Raw genomic sequence first — 23,020 nt, forward strand, 5'->3', positions numbered from 1 at the left:
AGTATAACACGAAGACTAAGCTCTGCCTTCATCCTCGCAAAACATTTTGATATTATTTATTATATTTCTCTCTTTTGACTGAATAATTTACTCTTTTTAAGATATTATGCTGTGAAAACAGCAATTTTTAAATTAAAAATAGATTGAACTAGGAAATAACTAAAGGTATAATAGCAGATGATAAATCTAAGTAAGTGACAGGAGAAAAAAAATTCACTGTTTGTGTTTGACGTGCATAAAAGATTATCTCAAATTCCACGTTTTCTCCAATTACCCTCGCACTAAAATGAACTCTGGGTCTGAGGAGGTAGAGCAAAGTGCCAACTCTTAGTGAACGAACTATTCCATCTGTTTAGCGCTACATGGCTCTCAGCTAATCACCGAAGTCAAGCATCGCTGATGTGGTCAGTGTAAGGGTGGATGACAACTTTGATCAGCTTGTGATGAGAACGAGAGTGTGCGGTATTGTTACTCGTTAAACTGTTCTACCGCGAAGTACTCGATTTCGCGAGGAAGGAGTCGGGCTATTGCAGTGGGGGTGTCCTCCTGTCTTCCAAGGATCAAATTTGTGACTGCATGTCTTTGGATAATCCTCAGGGATGCTTCCCAGACCGTCGCCAATAGCCCATTGAACAGATCTAGTGCGACATAAATAAATAACAACGACAACAGGAACTACAAAATTAACTTAATTAGTGATAAAATAGATAAAACATACACATGCAGCATTAAAGAACAGAAACTATAAAAACTCAACAACTTTTATTTAAGCATAGTTTAAACATCCAAGAATTTAGCAGTCAACGCCTCCAGTCTTAGGATCGGTGAGAACCTTTCCGTTCTTATCAACGCACCAGCATTCATCGTTGGAGCACTGTTTGCTCTGGAAATATCCGTTCTTGTCACACTTGGGGATGTAAGTGTCTCCTGTAATGTAAAATAAATAACTACATTAATCGTGTCATGAAAATGATTTACTTTGAGCTTAATAAATTTTAAGACTTAGTTTCAAATTGTTCATGAGAGCCTCTTTGGTTGAAGTTAACACGATTTTACCTATAATATGTCTTATTTCCAAAATATCTATCGTCCCGCAGTGGACTGATTGTAAAGACACGGTGCATCACTGGTTGCGGTCAGTAAGTGGTGAGTGACCACTTTGATCAGCCTGCGTAGGGATCAAGGGTGTGCGGTTTCGGTCCTCATTAAACTGTTATACAGTAAAGTTCTCGACTCCGCTCGCAGGTCGTCGGGCTACCAAAGCAGGGGAGCCAATCAACACCTCCTACAAGTAGAAAGGCCTCAGCACAGATCAATTTAGTAGTCCGATGTGACGAAGTTAACTGCGCAGTAGACGAAAAATAAGAAAGATGTCATTACGTTAGGGTTACTAAGCTGCGCAGTGGTTGAAAATACAAAGTATGTCATTACGTTTGGACTACTAAGGGATATTTATGGTAACCCGTGCTGAGGCCTGTTCTTTCTAGGAGGTGTTGAGCCAACCCTTCTGCAGAGAATCAAAATTGCGATGGTATGTGTTCGGATCATCCTCAGGGATGTTTCCCTGGCCGTCGCCAATAGCCCGTTGTGAAGTTCTAATGCGACGTCAATAAAGTACCTACCTGTATACCAAAATATATATAATTATCTATCTATCGCCTTTCTATTTTTTCCGAAATAGTTCATCAGATTTTCTAATTTAGATTAATTTATTATTCAAATGTAGGGAAGAAATGAACAGAACCGGGAACACGGACAGAACTGGGACATAGTATTTTAGACTAAGCTACAGCTGCCATCTATCATGAATAACATGAAACTAGTAGCAGATGGTCGCCATGTTATTTAAAGGTGAATGGAAGCTAGCAATTTGTTTGTCAATGTTTCAAGGCATTTGATCAGAAAAGTTTTGATCTTATTCGGTTGTAAAAATGAAGTCGGTTCTGAAAGTTTTGATTTTATAATCGATTTTATTCTTTAGTTTCCAATTGCTTGGATTTAATTTCTGAAAGTTCAACATCTAATAACAAATTTTTTAGCTATTATATTAAATTATTAAAACATATTTTACAATCATTGAAACATATTTTGCAATTAGAAAACAAATTTAAACAAGTTGAAATTTTAGAGCATATTGAACCATAATATCACCTAAATTTGTTTCGATCTAAATTTAAAGCCAAGTTTAACTATATAATCGAGCAATTTGATTCGTAATTGAACTTCATGATATGATAATATTATTCCAGTATAATGGAATCCGGGTTCGCATTCCTAATTGAGCTTTTCGTAGGTGCAGATATTACCTGAAAATTGCATGGTACAGATATCACTGACAGATTTCGGTATTCAATTATTATCAAGAGGTTTTAAGATACAGTTATTACCGACAAATTTTAAGGTACAGATATTACCTATAGATTTTAAGGTACAGATATTACCTACATATTTCAAGGTACGGATATTATTTATAGATTTCAAGGTACAGACATTACCTACAAATTTAAAGGTACAGTTATTATAAGCCACGATGGCACAATGGTTAAGGCACTAAGCTGTCTTTGTATAAGGCGGAGATTCTATCACTGGTGGCGGCTTGAAGTATACCCAGTTTTATATCAATGGATACACAATAAATGTGTGAAAGTGTAAGATGCTTGAAAATGTGCACAAAGCTGACAGCAAAGCCATCATTCTATTGTTGGTCATTAAATTGCGGAGCCAACTCTGAAGCAATTTTTCTAAGAGTCTAGTTTTGTTACTTGAATGTAAAACGAGATGCAAGTTTCGAACAAAGTTTTGAAGTTAATTTTGTTATATTACTAAAACGATTAAAAAAATTATTAATCGGATTCTTGCAGAGATATGGTTGCTTACCGGCTGTGATGGCATCATCCTTCTGTCTGACGCAATCGCAGGCCTTGATGTTCTTGGATGGGGTGTTGATGTTGTCACCATTTCTTCTGTAGCAGACACACCAGTCGTTGGCAGTGAAGCACTGGAGAGCGGCGTAGTCACCATTTTCTTCACATTCTGGGATCAAGTGCAAGATACTCTCGGTGAGGGTAGCATTCAGACGACGGGCACGATCCAACTCGCAGGCTGAAGGCTCTGCATATGAAAAAATGTTTAGAAATTGCTACACAGATTCTATGATTTACATAAGAGATTTCTAGTTATTTCTTAGGCACATAGTGGTGTTCTCTAACTATTCGTAATACATATTTTAAGAACATTTGCTGAAACTAAAATTCTTTTGATCAACATCAATGAGTGAACATAAAAGAAAAAGTTCACAAGAGTCATTGACAAAGTTATTCTCAGAAAATATATGTTTTAAGAACATTTACCCAAAAAAGAAATAAATCGGATCTAATGCTATTGAGATAATAACTGAATTATCAAGCTCTAGATAATATAAAAACAAAAAGATGATATAATGGAGTGTTTTCTGTATCCTCAAATACATAATTTAAGGATAACTGCCAAAAATGAAATTCTTTGGAGTTGTAAATAAATATTCAAATCAGAAAACAACTGCATTATAAAAACTAGAAGCATGTAAAAAGTAAGAAGGAACAGCTGAACAATTTAGCACAAGTGGATAGCGCAAAAAAGTGGAAAACGGCCACAAAAGAAGTTTAATTGAATGTCAACTGATTTAATACTTAATAAAAAAGAATTTTAATTCAAGAATTTCGTTTCTAATATGAATTGAATAATTGTATTTTTAAATATAAATTAGAAATCGCAAAATGTTTTATATGTTATTTGGTCAACTAAACTCTTGTAATTCAGCCCAGAATTTGTGGTATCAATATATTTTAAATTCATACATAACGCTATAGATTTACGTTGATAAAAACAAGTCCTTCTTTGATATGCTTAGTGTTGGGTTGTTGTTTTTAAGATAGATATCTTTACAGTTCTTTGAAGAATCGGGAAAATGAATGATTCCTATTTGTTTACTAATCTAATAACGGAATAATGATGGATTATTTGACTGTGATTCGTCCGAGGCGCTCTAATCTAAAGAGTTATAGATTTTCATATAATAGCGATATACTGAATATTGGAAATATATTCTTAGAAGCAAAAACAATTCTTAGAAGGGTTTTCTTGAAAAGTGCTCGTTTGAAAAAGAAAATTCCAATAAAACTTTAAAGCCTTAAACAAATTACAAAAAAAAAATTGCAAAAAAGTAAACTAAACATGATTATTTTAAATTTGATTTTTAAATTGGCAGAGCAGCTTCTAGAATTTTTTTTTAACGAAAAATACTAAAACATTGCAAAAAGCTAAGACTTATTTGGACTACTTTCTCAATGAATTTTAACCATTTGTAAAATGACCATAAGCTCAACCAGAGATCAGAAAGCAATGTAATGGTATGGAATGATATTCAAAAAGCAATGTAATGCTATGGAGAACTGAGCTATATATATTTAAAGATATCATATATTGTTCTGTTCCAATATAATGTTCACACTAATTTCAATACGTTAAGCTAAATTTAGTGGATATGAGAGTATATCTTGGAAAAAGCTGTAAGGAATCTTTATTTTATATCAATTCACCTAACCGAATTGACATTTCAACTAGATAGCATAGTCTTCATGATTACATTAATTATGATGAGCATTGTTACTTCTAAACATAAGTTTACAAACTTTTTCTTCATTTTTTACTCATTCGATTTCATTTATTTTTCATGTTCATTTGAAATATTTTTACATTTTCTAATTATATTTTACTTTCTAAAGTAATTTTTTATTTACTTATTTTTCACATTTCTTTACTATTTACTACTTCATTCTAGGCATTATTTTATCACAGTTTTAGTTTGTTCTTTCTCTTCAAAAAATATTTAAATTAGCTAATGTTTCTAAGAATTAAAACCAAAATCTCAAGACCCTGGATTGCATTTAACATAATATATAAACAGAAAAGGCTTTGTGAATATATTTATGAATATACTTTTAGCATTTTTAAGGCTACGACAGCCTGTTCACACCACTTTCAAGCGGTTTTATCAAATAATTTTTTTATCACTCCGTTTGGCAACTTTTTAACATTTAAAACAATTCAAATTCAATTAGAATATAGCACTATTATTTAAGAATACTTAAATGTAAAACAAAATTCCCTATTATTCTGATTCGCAAGAAGCTGTATTTCTATAGGTTTTCCAGATGGAAGAGGAGTAAATTTATACACGGAAACAATATTCTACAATCAGGATTCGTAACATAACCATAAATTGAAAAAATAATGAAATTATAGCAGTATGATTCAGCTGTTACCAGCAACTTAAAAGTACTTAAAGATCAAAATAGGCAAAAAATAGTTTAGGATAGGTTATTAAACTACGAGAATTATAAGTTTTACTTAAGAGCGTACATTGACTATTATTTAAATAACGCGCCAATTTATAAAAATCATAAAACCATAAAAAAGAGAATCATTATTATTTTATCGTCTGCTACTAGATATTTGTGAAAAGGCTTAAGAATATTTTAATTCCTAATAATTATCCAAAATTTATGAGTGAAGCATTAAACTATGATAAAATTTCCGGTAGTTTTCAAATGTATAAAAAAATATTGTATCTTTAAGGAATAAAAAGATAGAAATTTGAATTACGCAATAAAAAAAAATTCCATAGGCTTACAACAAAAATGTCCAAAAGCAACATATCAATAGTTTACCCTTACTGGTTTTTCTTTTAATTTTAACCAACTTTAATTTTAAAAAAAATTTATGATGCAAATTATTTAGCCCCTTTCTGGTTAGTTTCTCTTAAGAATAGGTTATAGAGACAATATCAATGCGAACAATTCCATAGCGACGAACTTAACATATCGTGCCGAGAATATAGTTTAGTTAGAAAAAATAACAAATATGCATTTTCCATACCTTTTTCATCATCAGCTGCAAAAGCAGTGGCGAAAAGGCAAAGCTAAAAAAATACAATAAAATATCTTAGTTATTTTGTGCACATAAACAAACTTATAGCAGAGAAAACTAAGATTCTAAAACTCCAGGGTGCGCCATCTAGAGAGACGTGATAAAACTAAATGGGAACGCGAGTTTTTGAGAAGAATTAGAAAAAATATATATGAGAATAAGGTATAGAAAAAAACTGTTAGGAAATAATAATTAAAAAAATATTTTTCATTTACCTAAAGAATATCAATAAAATACATTCTGAGATAATAAATAATAATAGACACCTTTGCTCTGATAAAGTATATCTATTGATTGTAACAGTACTGCTCAATGTATTTAATATCAATATAAAATTAAAAATAAGAATAATACTTATTTGCGAATTTCTTGGGCTTGTTTTGCAGAGCAAAGTTTTTCAAAAGAAGGTTTAATATCGGATACTACTAGGTTTAGTATATTAATTATGTTAAACCCTATAAATATATAATATTAATAGATTTTTATATAATTATTGAATCTAATAATGATTATATTAATAGTATTACAGGCTTAGAAATAGGTTTAACACGCTTTAAAGTTGCACTTAATATTAAATTTAGGGTTTGAAAAGATGCAAAATAAATATTAAAACAATTCATTAATAAATGTAACATGTAATACAAACATTTCCCCTGTGAATAAACATGTTCAAAGTTCAAAAAGAAATTTTAAAACAATTTGTTTACATTCCCTTTTTTTTTAAGAAAAGGAAAATAACCCTTTGAGACAATCAATGCTAAAATAAATGACTAAACTTTAAGCTTTGTAATACTGAGATGTCTTTGAGATGAGATTTACTTAAAGTAAACAAACTATGGAAATAAATAAACTAGTATATAAATAAATTAAAATTTGAGGTGTTTGCATTTAAATATACAAATAAATATTTTACATGTATTAATTTAATTTTTTGAAACCATACTTACAGCGAGAATTCCTACAATCTTCAACATGATGGCTTATCTGGAAAAAAAAAATTTCCTTTAATAAAATAATGGTTTACTGTTAATTTCTTTCTTAAGATTTTTAAGTTATGCATAGTTACTAAAGCATTCTTCCTTGTAATCTTTTAATTTTTATTAAAATTTCGATACAATGTTGTATTTAATTTTTTTATTTTAATTTATGAAATTTCGTTACAATTTAACTCAAAAATAAAAAATCGCTATAAAGCGTATTTTAATTTTAGAGCATTTATATAAGGAATGCCAGCCAGCCAGCCAACCAACTAACATAAAAAAACTTAAACTACTTTACAATTCAGTTATTAACGATTATAGGTTCGAAAAATATTTATTTGTGATATCTGAAAACTTAACTGCTTACTAACTGAATTGAATAAAGATTGGGAAATATTTATTTGTGAAAATACTTCTGGAGTTTATATTAAAGAGTAACACCAATTTTATCTTAAACAGAACATTATTTTAAAAATGCTTTAACATGAAGTTACACTCTACAAAATTCTGGATCAAATTCCGGTATTAAGTACCGGCATCAACCGTAAAATCTATTTTACTGCAAAATTAATTTTTTACTATAAAATACTATACCGGAATTCATCAGTTTTGCAGTAATATTGATTTAATTAGTGCGATTCGATTGTTTGATGGCAATCATTACAGTAAAAACTGCGGTATATCAGATTTTTGTTCTGTAACATGTTTCGAAAAAAAAAAATGATTTTAAGGTAGAAAATACCGGCATCCCGAGTGCCGGTATTTTTTTACCATAATTTGATTCAGAGTTTCTTACGGTCTAGATCAATAATACATTTGATGCGATTATAATACATTTTTGTTTACTTTTTAGATAAATAACACCTGAATGAAAAATAGGGCAAAGATATAAGAAAAAATTTAAAATAAACCGGATTTTCTTTTTAAACTCCAAAAAATATTTAATCTCAACATTAATATTTAATTTAATAATAACTTTTAAAAAGACTTCGCCTTATCTAAATTTTAAGCTTTAAAGTTAACTCGATGGTCTTAATTTATCAGCACTTATACATTGTTGTTCAAAATACGTTCAGAAATTTAATTAAAAATGCTTTTCTTAACACATACTGCTATCTGAAATAACTCGGTGCACTAAAAGTTCAACAGAAATTATAAATTTATTAAATTGCTTCTTTAAAAGACATTTCCTTAAAAAATATGAAATTAGTTATGAAATCATTTAATTATATAAAAGAATATTTGACATAATTTAATTATACAGAATTATTATAATGGAGAACTACGCATAGGTTGTAGTTAAAAATGGCTTTTATAATAAAAAAATAATTTTAAAATTGTCCTATTTCTAACCGTGAACAAATAATTTTCTTAAAAAATTTAATATTTTACTTTTTAGTACGTCGTGATGGTCAGATATATTTCATTAAAGAATTTTTTCTGAATTTAATGATAAAAGTATCTTTTGTATTTGTATATGAATGGAAATTTTTTTCGTTATGAAAAGTTGTGTTATGTAAGTTATTAGAAAGTTTTATTACTTTAAAAACAAATTAGAGAATTTTAAAAAAATTATACAGGCAATAGAACTATTTTTAGACAATTATCAGTATTTATTAATTTAAATTTTGTAAATGCATAATTGTAATACGCTTTTTTAAATTGTGATATTTCCACGCCTCGCAATGATTAATTAAATAGTTTAAGATAAAAGTGCAAGAATAAAAAAAAATGATAACAAATGAAAGGTAATTTACCGAACCCTATTAACTTCAGTAAAAGTTAGATTTAATGTAGGGATTAATGGCCTGGAAGTCGGAATCAGTTACACTGCTCTAAGCTCAAATGGTAGAATATTATTCGTATTAAATGAATGACACTTAGTACAGATTTACTTAAAAACAAATGGGAATAAGAGAAATCAAATTAAAAAAAAATACTAGTGTAATTTGGGATAGTGAAGCACGCTTTAGCTGGTTAAAAAAATATTAATGTGTTTAAAATAGAATATTCAGAAAAACAAAAAAAAAGTTGCGTATTTAGCAAATTAATTAATTTTCTTTAAAAAATATTTTAATTTGTTTTACACTGTTTTCTTAATCTGTTTCAGATTATAAAACATTAAATGTTTTTAAATACTTTTATATTAAAATTCTTTTAAGAATTGTTTCAAACCCCTTAGCCAAAAGGAAAATAGATCTGTTAATAAGATCTTAGAAGAGTGTTTTTTTTAAACATTTATAAACTTTAAATAAAACATTTCAAAACCTTAAAAACAGTCCAGCAATAAGATTTTAGAAGAGTACTAAAAACATTTATAAACTTTAAATAAAACATTTCAAACCTTAAATAATAGTCCTGTTCATAGGATATTAGAGGAGTTTTAAAAACATTTTAAATATTTAAATCAGACGATTCAAATCTTAAATAATAGTATCTCTATACAATGTAAAAATAAAATGTTCTAACAGTTTTTCATTGCTGTTAAGGAATTTTCATTTACCGGAAAATCACATGGTAGGATTCAGTTTTCCCATATTATTATCCGTATTTTTTATTGTCATCAGAATAGAATTAATAAAAGTTCTAAAGGCATTGTTTTCCCACAAAATAATTTAGTATCCCTAATTAAAAGGTATTTGCCAGCAATATTTATTGTTTATTTTATTTTGCACTGTTATTATAATGTTTTTGATTGTTTTCTAAATGAAGTGTACATAGCTAAAAAGTTGTTTCGTTGTTATAACGTAGTTCTACGACATTACCTTATTACGCTACATTTTAAGAAACACTCATTTGAACCAGTGTATAATTTTTTTTATCGTATTACAATTATTATTTTTTGGTGCAAATTACATAAAGATACTATTACAAATTACAGTTAAAGGAATTCGTTAAGAGATTACGAACTTAGCGATCAGCTTCATGCTCAATTCGATGCACAAATAAATTGAGTCCAGTCTATTTGGAGAACGAAAATATTAAATTACTGTTGAGAACTCACTAAATTTGTCAAAACAATGTACTTTTAATTTTGAATGTTATTAAAAAAAATATTATCGAGTAAAAGTATTTATATTCATTAATCTTAATCGAATCAAAAGGGAAATGTTTAAAAGTGAGACGGGGAGCAAAGGCGTAAGCAAATAGGATTAGTTTAGAACATAAAATTTATGCGCATAATTTTAAATTTTGCAGAAGAAACTATTTTATGCCAAAAACAAACAATCATGACTGGGTTGCGAACTTGAAACTTTGCCCCTAGATATACCTACAAAATGCTTCTACTTACAAAACTTACTTACGTTTACTTACAAAATACTTCTACATAGAACCAAATGGAAAATAACAGCTTCAAATTAAATTAAGACAACTTTATATTAAAATAAATGTAAATATGAAAATTATATTTTTTCAAAGAACTAACCCTAACTAATAATAATCTGTGAAAAGATTGTTAAAGAGATTTCTTACCTGAAACTTCTGAAAAGGTTTCTAAGTATGATAGCACCTTTTCCATCCATATATATTCAGATTCTTGCTGCACCATGTGTGAAATTTCTCACAAATGTTGAACCACATGCAGGTGTATTTAATTTTAAAATCTCGGCGTATCTCAGCCTTAGAATTAATATCCATGAAAAAGAGAAAGCATTTTGATAAAATTTAAAGATAGCTCATTCTTTGTAACATAATTATTATCTTTAGCATAAAATTTATGCAAATTAACAAAAAACAATACATTAAACCGTTTTACTTAAAGAAAGCGTTAAAAAAAATCTCTGACCTTTAAATGGTATAAAATTGCGGATAAAATTACGCTAAAAAGTACCGGCATTCATGGTACCTGTACTCCTTAATCCATTTTTATCAAAAATTTTTACGGAAAAAACTGATATACCGTACTTTTTACAGTAATATTTACTGCAGAGCTATTGAATCACTGTAATTAAAAAATATGACTGCAAAAATTACGTGACAATATTTTACGGTTAAAACCAATTTTACGGTAAGATGGGTTTTACGGATGACTCAATAATTCTGCAGTAAAAATAACTGTAAAAACTACAGTGTATCAGATTTATTTGGTAAACTTTTTCCGTAAAATTGATTTTACGGCAAAGAGTACTGGCACCATGAGTGCCGGTACTTTATACAGTAATTTGATCCGAAATTTTCTTTCAGTGTTCTTCATATTTCATGAATGACTTCGTATTAATTTACTTAACTATAATATTAATTTAAATCGGTTTGATTCTTTCATTATTGATTTTCCGTAATCAATTTTACACGCATAGTAAATGACACGCATAGTAAAAAATTCCGTATCAAATTATGGTAAAAAGTACCGGCACTCAGTATAGTAAAATGCGATAACGAAAAAGTGGATTTTATGGATCAGAGTAACAGTACTTTTTACCATAATTTGATTCCGATTTTTTTTTGCAGGTAAGATTTTTTTTTAAAGTAAAATATACCGTACTTTTTACCTTTTTTCAGTCCTTTTTTTCAGTGTTTTTTTCTTTTTGTTTGGATCCGTATCGAGATGTATTTTTTAAAAATCTTTTTGTTACAAATTAGATTTATGAAATTCTTTTTTAATTTTTCAAGCTCCACATCTAGCTGCATAGAGAAATTATTTGGTTACTCCTTTTTTTGTGAAATTTAAATTTTATGTCAAATATATTCGGCTATCTATTTAAGTACCGGCCCTTTGGCTGGTGGTACTTTTTACCGTAAAATTTATTCTTACTAAACTTCTACAGAACAAAAAATTTGATATACTGTAGTTTTTATATATACCATATTATTTGATATAAAATCACTGAATAATTGTAGTTAAATAAATATTGCTGTTAAAACTATGGTATGAAACTTTACAGTAAAAACAAATTTTACGAGTGAATTGATTTTACGGATGATGCACCCAAGGTGTCAATACATTTTCCCTCAAATTAGCCCGGAATTCCCCGACAATGTAAAAACCTTGAACATAAATATGTTTCAAAGTCACAACTAAGTGTTGTGTAATTATTATTTATTAAAGCTAAAAATAAAGATTAAAAATCATTTTCCAATCACAAAAATGTATTAACTCCGATGCCCTCTAAATGGATCATCTTTGTGCAAAACGTAAAGCAGTTTAATAAAACAGTTAATAGTTACAATTGATAAAATTAAAATGTGGGCTTTACATAACTTGTTTAGATTAAGTTTTTTCTTTCTAGGTGCAATTTAGAGCCATATGCATAAGGTTTGAAACTAAAACTAGTTGTTAACTCTCATAATTTCAGAAACGTTTTTATCATTTTAAATAAAATTTATTTTGAAATTTTTGTTTGATACCTTACGTTTTCTTGTCAATTACGATAAACTTCGAGATTTAGTTCATTAAATATTCCTTTTTATTTGTTCAAAGCAATTTGAATTGTTTTTGCAATTAAAGAAGATGCTATATAAAATAAAGTAAAAAATAAACAAATAATAAAAGAACGACTCATAATAAACGTTCTCAACATCTCTACACATGTGACTTTACTACGCACTAGCTGAAAACTACTGTTTTATATTTTACACGTGAGAACAAATTTATGCGCTCAAAAATTGGCGACCATTTTCAAGACTTGCCAGACGAGAAGAAGAAACAGAAGTGATGAAGAAGACGTTGTAAAGTATCGGCACTTTGGGGGTATCGTCTGTAAAATCCACTTTAACGTAAATCCATTTTACCGTAAAATCCATTTTTCCCATTTGTTCATCCATTATTTACCATTTACCGTTTTTCATCCGTTATAATCCATCTATTTTTACAGTAAAATCCTCTTTACTTAAAAATATTATATAGTAATTTTTACGCTAATATTTATTTAATTAGTGATACGTTAATTTTACGGTAAATATTATGGTAAAAATTATGGTAAATATTACGGTATATCAAATTTTTTTATTCCGTAGCATGTTTCGGAAAAATTAGACATTAAAAAAAATTTTACATTAAAAAGTCCGGCACCCTGAGAGTCTTTATTTTTTCCGTAAATGATTTCGAAATTTTGTGTAGAAAACTTTAATCATATCATAAAAATTATTTATAAGACCAGATAGAAAACTTGATTTCTGAAGATAATAGAAAAACATTTCAATTAATTCCCTTTCAAATCTTTTCTTTAGCATCTTTAATTTCAAATTCAAACAAGTGATTTTTATTTACATCTATTCCGATAAAGATTTACAAGTTTTTGATTATGTATGCATTTTTTTTTCATTTCAGTAGTAATTTACGATCATTGGTATAAATATTTTTATAAATTAATACTAGACAAGGATTTTAAAAATTTAAATTAAGTAAATGGCATTAAAAAAGATTATTTAGTTTTTTTTAAATTTCATTAAATATAAAACAGCTTTAATAGTTGTGTTAAAAGGGTGGCAACAAAATGTAGTGTTTTTTAGTCCAATTAACAAAAAACGCCTTCAAATATTATAAAATTCATTAATACATGATCACCATGAATTTTTGCTTAGAATAAATTAAGTAGCTCAAAACTTGAAATCAGAAAATTAATAAAATTATCTAATCTAATAATAAAATTATCTATTTTAATGTGAAAAGGGGGATTTTAATTCATGCCAAACTTTAAGCACTGACGAAAGCAACATCTGTAACTTTCAGATAAAAACTTATATTGGCTTATCTAATTTTTTTCAAGTATTTCTTCGTATGATACAGTTAAAAACAACGTATCTACTTTCAAGATGAACTTTGGCTAAATATTAAAGTAAGAAAGTTTTTTCATGTGCGACTTTTTAGAACTATTATTTAAAAAAGAACTAAATTTTTAGTGAGCAATTTTATTTTCCTTTCGTCACTGTTGAAGTTTCAACCAACGATATTGAGTTAGATATAAATTTAACTCTCATTCACGTTTATAAAATTTAATTAGTTAAAAAGGTTTATTTCCTTAACTTTAGGGAAATTTATTAGTCGAGAAAACATTAATTTATCGTATTAAAGTTATCAAACATGTTTCCACTTTAACGTTTTAAAACGTTCAACTTTACGTTATTTTTTGAAATTGCAGAGCTGAAACTATAAGACTAGGAAACTAGAAATTAAGAAGCTGTGTAGAAAATTTAATGGGAATATGATACAATAAAAATTTAACAATCCAACAATTGTCGTTCGAAAATTATTGACTGTTAAAGTTGTAAAAAATGCCATATGAGAAACTGTGCGAGCCGTATGAAATCATCTACAAAGTTGAAATTTGGCATGCGTGAAAGGACCTTTTTTGATTATGACAAAAACATGAGTTTTTTTAAAAAAAATTCCAATTTGCTTGAAAGTTAACGAAATTTTAAATGTTTTTTATGAATTTTATTTATTTTACTTTACGTTACATTTTGTTTTACTGCGAACGAGCTAGTATAAAATTTAGAAACTTGAAATTCCTATGATGGTGTGTAGAAAACTGTACTAAGAGCAAGATAAATTAAAAAAATTTCTGAAGTAAAAATGATATGCAAGCTGATCAAAAGTCTGCTACAATGCAATTACAGAGTTGAAATTTGACTTGCTGAAAGGTCACTACCTTTCAGAGAACTACCGATTTTCATTGAGAATTATTTTTCAAAATTTCTATTCGCTAAGTCTTAAGTGTTTTTTTCCTGCGATTTTTTTTCATTTAATAATGATTATTAATCCTTCGTCGTAGAAAGTTTTCTTTCTTTCTCTTCAGATTTTTTTTTATAAGCTGCTACTTTCCTTGATGCCAAAAAAAAACAACAACAAAAAAAAGTCATAAAATTGAAAATAATAGAAAGTGATTAGATGCTACCAGATAAAAAATTTGTCGAAATTTCAGAATTAATATTATTTTTAATAAAGATCCAAGATCGTTTCAAACTGTTTCTAAGTTGTGAGGGTTCATGTTAGAAGGTTAACTTAATATATTGTTAACAAGTAAAATTACTTCTCTTTCATTATTTTTTATTATATCACTCGTTCTGTATTCCCAGAATTAAATATGCAGTAAGACCTCCACTATTTAGGACCACTTTTGGATGGTACGGAATTTTTTACGTAGACTTTGTGTTGAAGAAAATATTTAGGATTGTGTTGAAGAAAATATTTAGGATGGAGACCATCTCTGAAAGAGATGGTCTCCATCCTAAATATTTCTCTGAAATCCTAATATTCCTCTAATCCTAAATATTCCTCTGAAATCCATCAAACGGAAAAGGTCAAACGAGGAAACAAGAAAAAGTATCAAAACAAAAATAATTGACAAAACGAAAAAGTAGATTAAAATATATTTAAAATATTTGTAAGAGACTGTTATTTAGAGAGCCCTTTGTGGCAATCTCTGAAAGAGATCGTCAAAACCTTATGATGCAATCAGAGTGCATTAAAGACGATGCTATCAATGATTAATTTGTATAGTTCAAAGTGAAATTTGAAAAAAAAAGTCATTTAAGAAAGAAAAAAAATTCAGCATCTTAAACAAACTAATCTCTTTTTATCTTTTAGAGCTAAATAATTTTTATGATATAAAATTAAATGCAAACTTAAAAAGCATGATTTTTTTATTTATTTAAAATAGTTTTATCATTTATAATTAGTAAATTTGTTTTAATGCATAATTATATCAGTAGGGATCATTTTTATTGACTCTAAAATTTACTTATCGATCAGGTTCTCAAGACGCCAACACAAGTAGCATATCCGCTTCAAAAAAATCACACTGATTAAAATCATTTGCGAAAACCATACCACGTACCTTCCATAACATTTTGAAGCCAATGGAGAGAGAACCTTTAAGAACGACCAACCTCCATTGTGGGCCATTTTACTGAGAGAGGTTGCTTCAGAGAGGTTTCACTGTAATGTAATTTATCCAATTATATTGTTCAATTATATAAGTAAGCATTCAGTTATATAATTAGTAAGTAGGAATATAAGTATACATTTATATAAGTAAGTGATTTATTATAAATAAATCTATTTAAGTTAACAAACATGTCGTTGTAAAAAAAACACATAATTCTAAATAATTATTGCGGAGTAGTTATTGCTTCGTCAACAAAACAAATAACATTCTATGTACGGATAGTTCAAAATAGATTTGGGAAAACGGTTAATTTTTTTTAATTTTTAAAAAAATGAATTTTTGCAACAAGTTCATATAACAGGGAACAAATTTTATTACCTGAATTTAAAGTTTTATTTCACAATGTTTTCTATTCCTATGGTGCAGCAAGTTTTTTACTTTTTTTTCGGTTGCTTTTGGTAATTTCGTTAACTGATTACAGAAAGGTGATTGCTGCAATATTTAAGCAACAAAAAATGGTAATTTTATTTTCATTCATGCTAGATTCCGAAATATTTTGATGTAAACTTTCAGTTTTTCTGTTTTGATTTACAAATTTTATTTCTTTAAAAAATTAAAATAAAATTTAAAACAATAACTAAAATTTAAAAAAAAAATTATTCTGACAATTGAACGTATGTTTTACAGATTGCTGCACGTTTCTCCCCCCCCCCCTTTAATTTACACAATTGTCCAATAATAAGTATTTGAAAACCGTCATTCTGAGTGAAGACACTGAGTAGCTAATTACGTTTGTTTCCTTACTAATCTTCACTGGTAAAAAAGTTTTTTTTTACTATTTTTTAAGTGATAAAGAGAGGATTAAATGCACTGTACCGCGTCGCCTTAACCCTAAATTGAATAAATAGTTAAAAAGCTTATAAAATATTGTTTTGAGGAAATAAAGTTTAAATTGAGCTTTTGAGGAAGGGTTAGAGGTGGGAAAAAGCATTCTGCCAAATGGGCATCTAATCAACGGTTAAGAACACAGAAATTTTAGGTATTATTACTTTATTCATTACGGAACAAAATTTTTTTATCGGGTAAATAGTTGACTTTGAGAATTTGATGTGTTTTACAACCTTTGGCTTGAACACGTAGATTAATAATAGAGAATTTGATGACAATTGTTGAAATTGAAATTGTTAGGTTTGTAAATGTATATTCAAATGAGAATAAAATAAAAACATTATAAAAAAACCAGACGCTTATAAAAATAGTAGAGAATCAATAAAGATTTTAACAAAAAAAGTGGAAATGGTTGAAAAAATTTAATTTAGCTTCAATTGATTAAACGTTTTATAAAAAAAAGTCAGTTTTTTATCAAAATGAACGAAAGGTGGGGATTAAAAACTGTGCAAGATAGTATAATCCAGTAAACTTTTCTTTTTTGTTTGGTTAATTTAATACCTGTATTTTGTGATATCAATTTCAATGTATTTAAATTCATATACACTTTTTTCATGTACTTTTGTAGAAATATGGTTTATAATGATTATAGTTAGTGTTGTGTTGTTGTTCATAAAAGGGCTATCTTTTCAGGTCATTCAAGGAGCAGGAAAATGAATGATTTCTATCTGTTTACTAATCTAATGACGGAATATTTGGCCTTGATTCGTTTGAGACACTCTAATCTAAAGAGTTTTAGATTAGACTTTTATAATAGCAATAGGAAACGCTGAAATTTGGAAATGTATTCTTAGAAGCAAAAAACATTTCTTAGAAGGGTTTTCTAATGAATGTTCACATTAAAAACAAAATTCCAATAAAAAATTTAAAGCGCATATAAGATAACTAAAAAAAGCACAATAAATTCGAATATTTGAAAACTCTAATTGTTATATCTATTAACTAAACAGTTTTTTTTTATAATTTTCTTTCAATTTACTAAATGAATTTTTAAAAATTGTTTTGCAAGACATGAAAAGGAAATCTCTAACAAATAACCTAAATTGTAAAATTCGATATCAAATTACCATAGAAAGAACCAGAACTCAGGGTGTCAGTACTTTTTTGGCAAAATGCATTTTTATAGTTAAATTTTATGTTTAAAACATCTGATGTACCATAATTTTTGCAGTAATATTTACTGTAAAATCACTGAAAAACTGTAATTAAATAGGTATTATTGTAAAAATTACAGCATAAAATCTTACAGCAAATTTTTTTTTTTCATGGATGCTGCACTCGGGGTACCAGTACTTTTTACCGTTATTTGATCCGAAATTTTTTGCAGTGCAACAAAACTACATTCCTAGAAAAATAGGTTCAGCGTTGACTCTATAATTTTATGATGATGAATGATAGCAATGTGGTCAACGTTATATCAACTTCATTTCCCAGATTAATATAGAACAAATTATCAACTTCATTTCCCAGACAACCTGGTACCCACCAATATAAAACAGCGTAGGATAAAAGCCACCACCAGGGATGGAACCCCAGTCTGACATAAAGCAGCTCAGTGCTTTAACCATCGTGCAATCGTGGCTCTTAATATCTGCTTCGTGAAATGCAATAACACGCAATTTTGTAGCTATCTCAGTCCAATGCTAATTTGAACCAGGATTCCGTTACATTTTAATCATATTATCGTATCATCATGTTCAAATTCACGGAACAAATTTTCTCTAGTACATGGTTCAAACTGTCAGTGTATTTAGATTGCAGCAAATCTGGACGATATTATGGTTCAACGTGTTCTAAGAATTTTTATCTGTTTCAATCACAACAAAATCTATTTTAGCAATGGTAAAATCTATTTCGATCATTTAAAATAATATTTGAAAGAGGTGCTATTAGATGTTGAACATAGCAAAAACGAATCTTCAAGCAATTAGAAGCTGAATAAAATTAGGGATCTAAAAACCAGAATTTTGTTAAACAGATTTTTCAAAACATCGGCGTTGACTAGCAAATAGCCTACACTGGTTTTCATTAACCTCTAAGGAACATGGTGACTATCTGCAACTAGTTTCATGTAATTTATAATAGATGGCAACAGTAGTTTTGCCAATATTGCAGGGTCCTTCATCTATCCGGCTATATTCAACTCTTCTCTATATAGGAATAAAAATATAACAGAAAATGTGATAAAATATCAAGGAAAATGGAAGAAAAACAGAAACAAAAAGCGAAAGTTACACTTACACAAATTTCAATAATAAAGTTATTCATGTTTTTTTCTTATTTTGAATAAATCAGAGAAGACAAATGTGTTTTGCCCTTGATTAAATATCTTCATTTCATTTTAATATACTTGAAGGACATCGAGCAATAAAGTAATAAGTGGCACTTTTCTAAAAGTTGACACTTTCACATCAAAGCGCTCTTAATTGCCTAATTGTTGTTTTCAGATTAGAACTTAACTAATTTCCGATTTAGCTGCGCAGTACGAAATGTCTGCACAATACATAGAAAGTACTTGCTTATGCAGAAACCATTGTACAGGGTTATTCATAATTCCCTCCGCTGTAAACGCCATTTTTCTTTACTACAACTGGCTTCAGTGGTACATTTTACTGCCATCTACCGGCAACTGCTTAAATTAAAACTTGAATACTTTCGGAATCATTTCATATGTTCTTTTTTGCCATATTCGTCTTCGTTTTTTTACTATAACGCTTTGAAACCCCGGAGGGAATTATGAATAACCCTGTATTTTAAATGGTTGACATGAACAATAAAAAAGAAATCTTCTAATTTATTTAGCCCCAAATCATTCATTTGCATGAAATCTTTAATGTTTTAATTTATTTTACATAGCAAGAGAAGTCCCTAAGTGTGACAAAGAAGCGGATGTTTTCTGAGCAGACAATGCTCCAATGATGAATACCGATGCGTTGATAAAAACGGAAATGTCTTCGCCATTCCTAAGACTGACGTTGCTTGCTAATTTCAGGGATTTTTAAAATGTGAATAAAATTTGCTGAATTTTTATAGTTCCTGTTCATTTCTACTAAATGTGAATGTATAAAAAAAAATCTGGAAAATCTTCACGAATTAAAAAAAAATAATCTCTTGAAATTTCCCGAAACGAAAATTTAGTTTTAGAAGAACAAATGTGACAAAACTGAAATGCGAATAGAAAAAAAAGATAAAATTATGATATACAGCACTTTTTTTTAAATATATACTGTAACCAGAGTTGAACAATCGATCCAACTTCGAGTTTATGATTTACAAAGTTCAATTGGGTATAATATGAAAAAAACACAACTACTTCGACTTGGTAGGAACAACATATGACGCAATGCTAAACGAATGGAATTTAGTTGTTGTTTATTTAGTTATTGTTATTAGTAGTTGTTATTATTTGTTTTAGTTGTTGTTGTTTATTTAGTTGTATTTAGTTTCTATAACTTTTCTTTATAATGCAATAAAATCTGGCGAGCAGCTATTTAAACGATCGAACACTTCGTTTGTTTATTTGTGGCTTGAAGTTAGGCTCGCAGAAAATGCCGTTCATGGGTAAAATTTAGTAGGAACAACACAACCTGTCACGTAGGCTATATTATACCCAATTCCGAAGCATTTCTAATTTTGAAACCCTAACCGGAAGAGAAGGGAACACCTGGATTACGCATTGGGACAATCAAAAGGTTCGTGGAAAAACTTTTGAGGGGACTAATCCACATTGCATTATATACAGACAAAAAAAAAAAAAAAAAAAACACGAAAACTACCCACGGTTAGACCGATTCCAAAGTGATCTAAATCCATGATCAATGAGGATATTTTACGTCTACACAGTCGTCCGTGCGAGCCGTGAGCAGAACTCGTATCCACCAGCCACCACTGGGATTCGAACCTGAGTCACCTCACTGAAAGGTGAACGTTCTCTCCTCTACTCTAAGTCACCGCTGTTCATGATATACAGTATTTTATTTTACTTTATTTTATAACCATCGTTGAACAGCCGACCCAATTTTATGGGTTTACGACTACTAATGTTCAACCCCGTAACCTAGTAATTTTGAACCCAATCCAGAAGACAACGGAACTTCTGGATCGAGTATTGGGAGAAATTTGCCTTCGTGGAGGATTTTTTGATGGAGTTAACCCGCATTTGCGTTACATGGAGAGAAAGACCACGAGAGCCTCCCCCGGTTAGCCTGACGGCAAGAGGGGAGGGGACTCTAAGCCATGATCTGTCTACCACTGAGGATATTTCACGTCAGCACTGTAGTCGGTGCAAGCCGGATGAGGAATTCGTATCATTTGGGATTCGAATCAAATTTCTTTTAAATGGGAAAATTTCTTTGAAAAAATTTTTTGCATACTGAATATCATGAGCCGCGATGACTCAGGAGATAGAGCATTCGCCTTACAATAAGTCGAACAGGAATTCGTATCAACTGGGATTCGAATCAAATTTCTTTTAAATGGGAAAATTTCTTTTAAAAAATTTTTGTATACTGAATATCATGAGCCGCGATGACTCAGGAGATAGAGCATTCGCCTTACAATAAGTCGAACAGGAATTCGTATCAACTGGGATTCGAATCAAATTTCTTTTAAATGGGAAAATTTCTTTTAAAAATGTTTTGCATACTGAATATCATGAGTCGCGATGACTCAGGAGATAGAGCATTCGCCTTCCAATAAGACTTATTGTAAGGCGAATGCTCTATCTCCTGAGTCATCGCGGCTCATAATATTCAGTATGCAAAAAATTTTTAAAAGAAATTTTTGATTTATGTGCTTTTGCCCTAGTGATTCTTTCTTTTGAAATTTTGAGCTGGTGTAAAAAGCATTACAATAATTGGAAAAAAAGCTGTAAGTACTAAATTGCAAATTCTTAGCCCATGACTTATTTATATAACTGATCGTCAAGATAGCCGAGACGCCAATGGTTTTCAAGTAAAATTTTCATCTTTAATGTTCCATAGGGCAGTAGCATCTTAGACATAAATGAATTTCTCGTTAACAAAGTTATTGTATAAAATAGCTATTTTTCTTACCATTTGGTGAGGTGATAAAATTTTTCTTGTATCAAGGCACCATTAAATTAGTAACGAAAGCTACCCACAAATTAAATAAAGTAGAAAGTTTAGTAATAAATTTAATTGTTACAAGGGTTACAAACTAAATCAATTACATAGATTGCCAATAATTTATATCAGATGCAAAAGTTGCAAACAAATTAAATCAGTTACGTAGGTTTCCAGTAAAGTTGGCAACCCAAAAAATAGCAACAGAAGTTGATAAAAAATAAGAAAAGTAGTCAGCAAATTATAAAATATTATTAAATTTTAATTTCGAAAACAAGAGTAACATTTTTACGGCTTTCACTATATCGTTCGGTTTACTTTTTTTTAAATCTCCAAGAGAGTTAATTTTTAAATTAACTACTGTATCACTGTAAAAAATTCAAAGCACTTTTGCAATAAATACAGGGAAAAACATTTTATACCGTTTAATTGAACTTTTACGTAATATGGGGGAAAAAACCTAGATTAATAGCAAAATAGATAATATCTTCTCATTAGATATGAACACCATGACTAAGTTCTTCATACATTTTATCAGATTTTTAAAACTACCTATATTACACCTGCCAGAGTGATTAAGGGACTAGTGTGTCAAAGGGATTAGTGTGTTAACTTCTTAAACAGGTTCCCCGGTTTTACATCCTGTGTTGAGGACTATGTTTCTTTACTCTTCCTTATTCATTTTTTTTCCTACCATAAATTTGTTCAGCAGACATTAAATTTACAAAAAAAAAATGCTGAAGCACTAAGTCCCCGTAGCTCTTATGGAAAGTTTCCAGTTATACTTTTTTACAGTGTATATTAGTATATAATGCAAAATATATAAGAGATTCCGTAATAATTTTTAACCTTTCATCTCACATGATATTTTTTAGAAATACAGTACAGCACCGATTAACCGAATGTGCATTTACCGGATTGTCCAATTATCCGGATCTATTAAGGATCGTGTGTTCTTCCCACCATCAAAATAAATAAATAAATAATCGCGAAAGTGTGTCTTTATTTTCAAAATGTCTGAAAGAGATAAAAAAAAAAGGCTTATTTTATCCCTCGGTGATCTTGAAAATAAACTCATGCTTTTTCCTCCCAGTTTCAATGTGGGTGGCAAGTAGTTTTTAATAACGGAACAAGTTCCCAATAAAATTTTTAAAAATTAAACTTTTAAGCACGTTATTTGTAATATGCTATATATAGGCACTATTGCAATTAC

General features: G+C 29.1%; 1 protein-coding gene and 1 long non-coding RNA gene across 2 annotated transcripts; one reads left to right on the forward strand and one right to left on the reverse strand.

Moving 5' to 3' along the window:
- Window positions 1-743: 743 nt before the first annotated feature.
- LOC107445293 (U20-hexatoxin-Hi1a) lies at window positions 744-10,521 on the reverse strand. Its single transcript, XM_016059657.5, has 5 exons — window positions 10,422-10,521; window positions 6,915-6,951; window positions 5,917-5,959; window positions 2,878-3,111; window positions 744-927 (listed from the first exon to the last, which is right to left on the reverse strand). Exons 2-5 carry the CDS (start codon window positions 6,939-6,941, stop codon window positions 794-796), a joined length of 438 nt encoding a protein of 145 aa, XP_015915143.1. The 5' UTR covers window positions 6,942-6,951; window positions 10,422-10,521; the 3' UTR covers window positions 744-793.
- A 3,092-nt stretch (window positions 10,522-13,613) lies between these two features.
- Window positions 13,614-19,745, forward strand: LOC147804264 (uncharacterized). The gene is made up of 3 exons (XR_015429367.1): window positions 13,614-13,723; window positions 15,640-15,866; window positions 19,580-19,745. It is a non-coding gene; the product is annotated as an uncharacterized LOC147804264 (long non-coding RNA).
- Window positions 19,746-23,020: the final 3,275 nt, after the last annotated feature.

Source organism: Parasteatoda tepidariorum, chromosome 9 (genome assembly GCF_982258835.1).
Source record: "Parasteatoda tepidariorum strain Cologne lab strain chromosome 9, Ptep-v5.0, whole genome shotgun sequence".
NCBI classification, from domain to species: domain Eukaryota; kingdom Metazoa; phylum Arthropoda; class Arachnida; order Araneae; family Theridiidae; genus Parasteatoda; species Parasteatoda tepidariorum.

Bases quoted from the DNA above. Each gene is read 5' to 3' on its own strand.
- LOC107445293 (XM_016059657.5), bottom strand. From the start codon at position 6,941: ATGTTGAAGATTGTAGGAATTCTCGCT. The intron at 3,112-5,916 runs GTATGGAAAATG...TTTCATATGCAG, and splicing joins TGCAGCTGATGATGAAAAAG to AGCCTTCAGCCTGCGAGTTG. The intron at 928-2,877 runs GTAAGCAACCAT...TTTACATTACAG, and splicing joins GGATGATGCCATCACAGCCG to GAGACACTTACATCCCCAAG.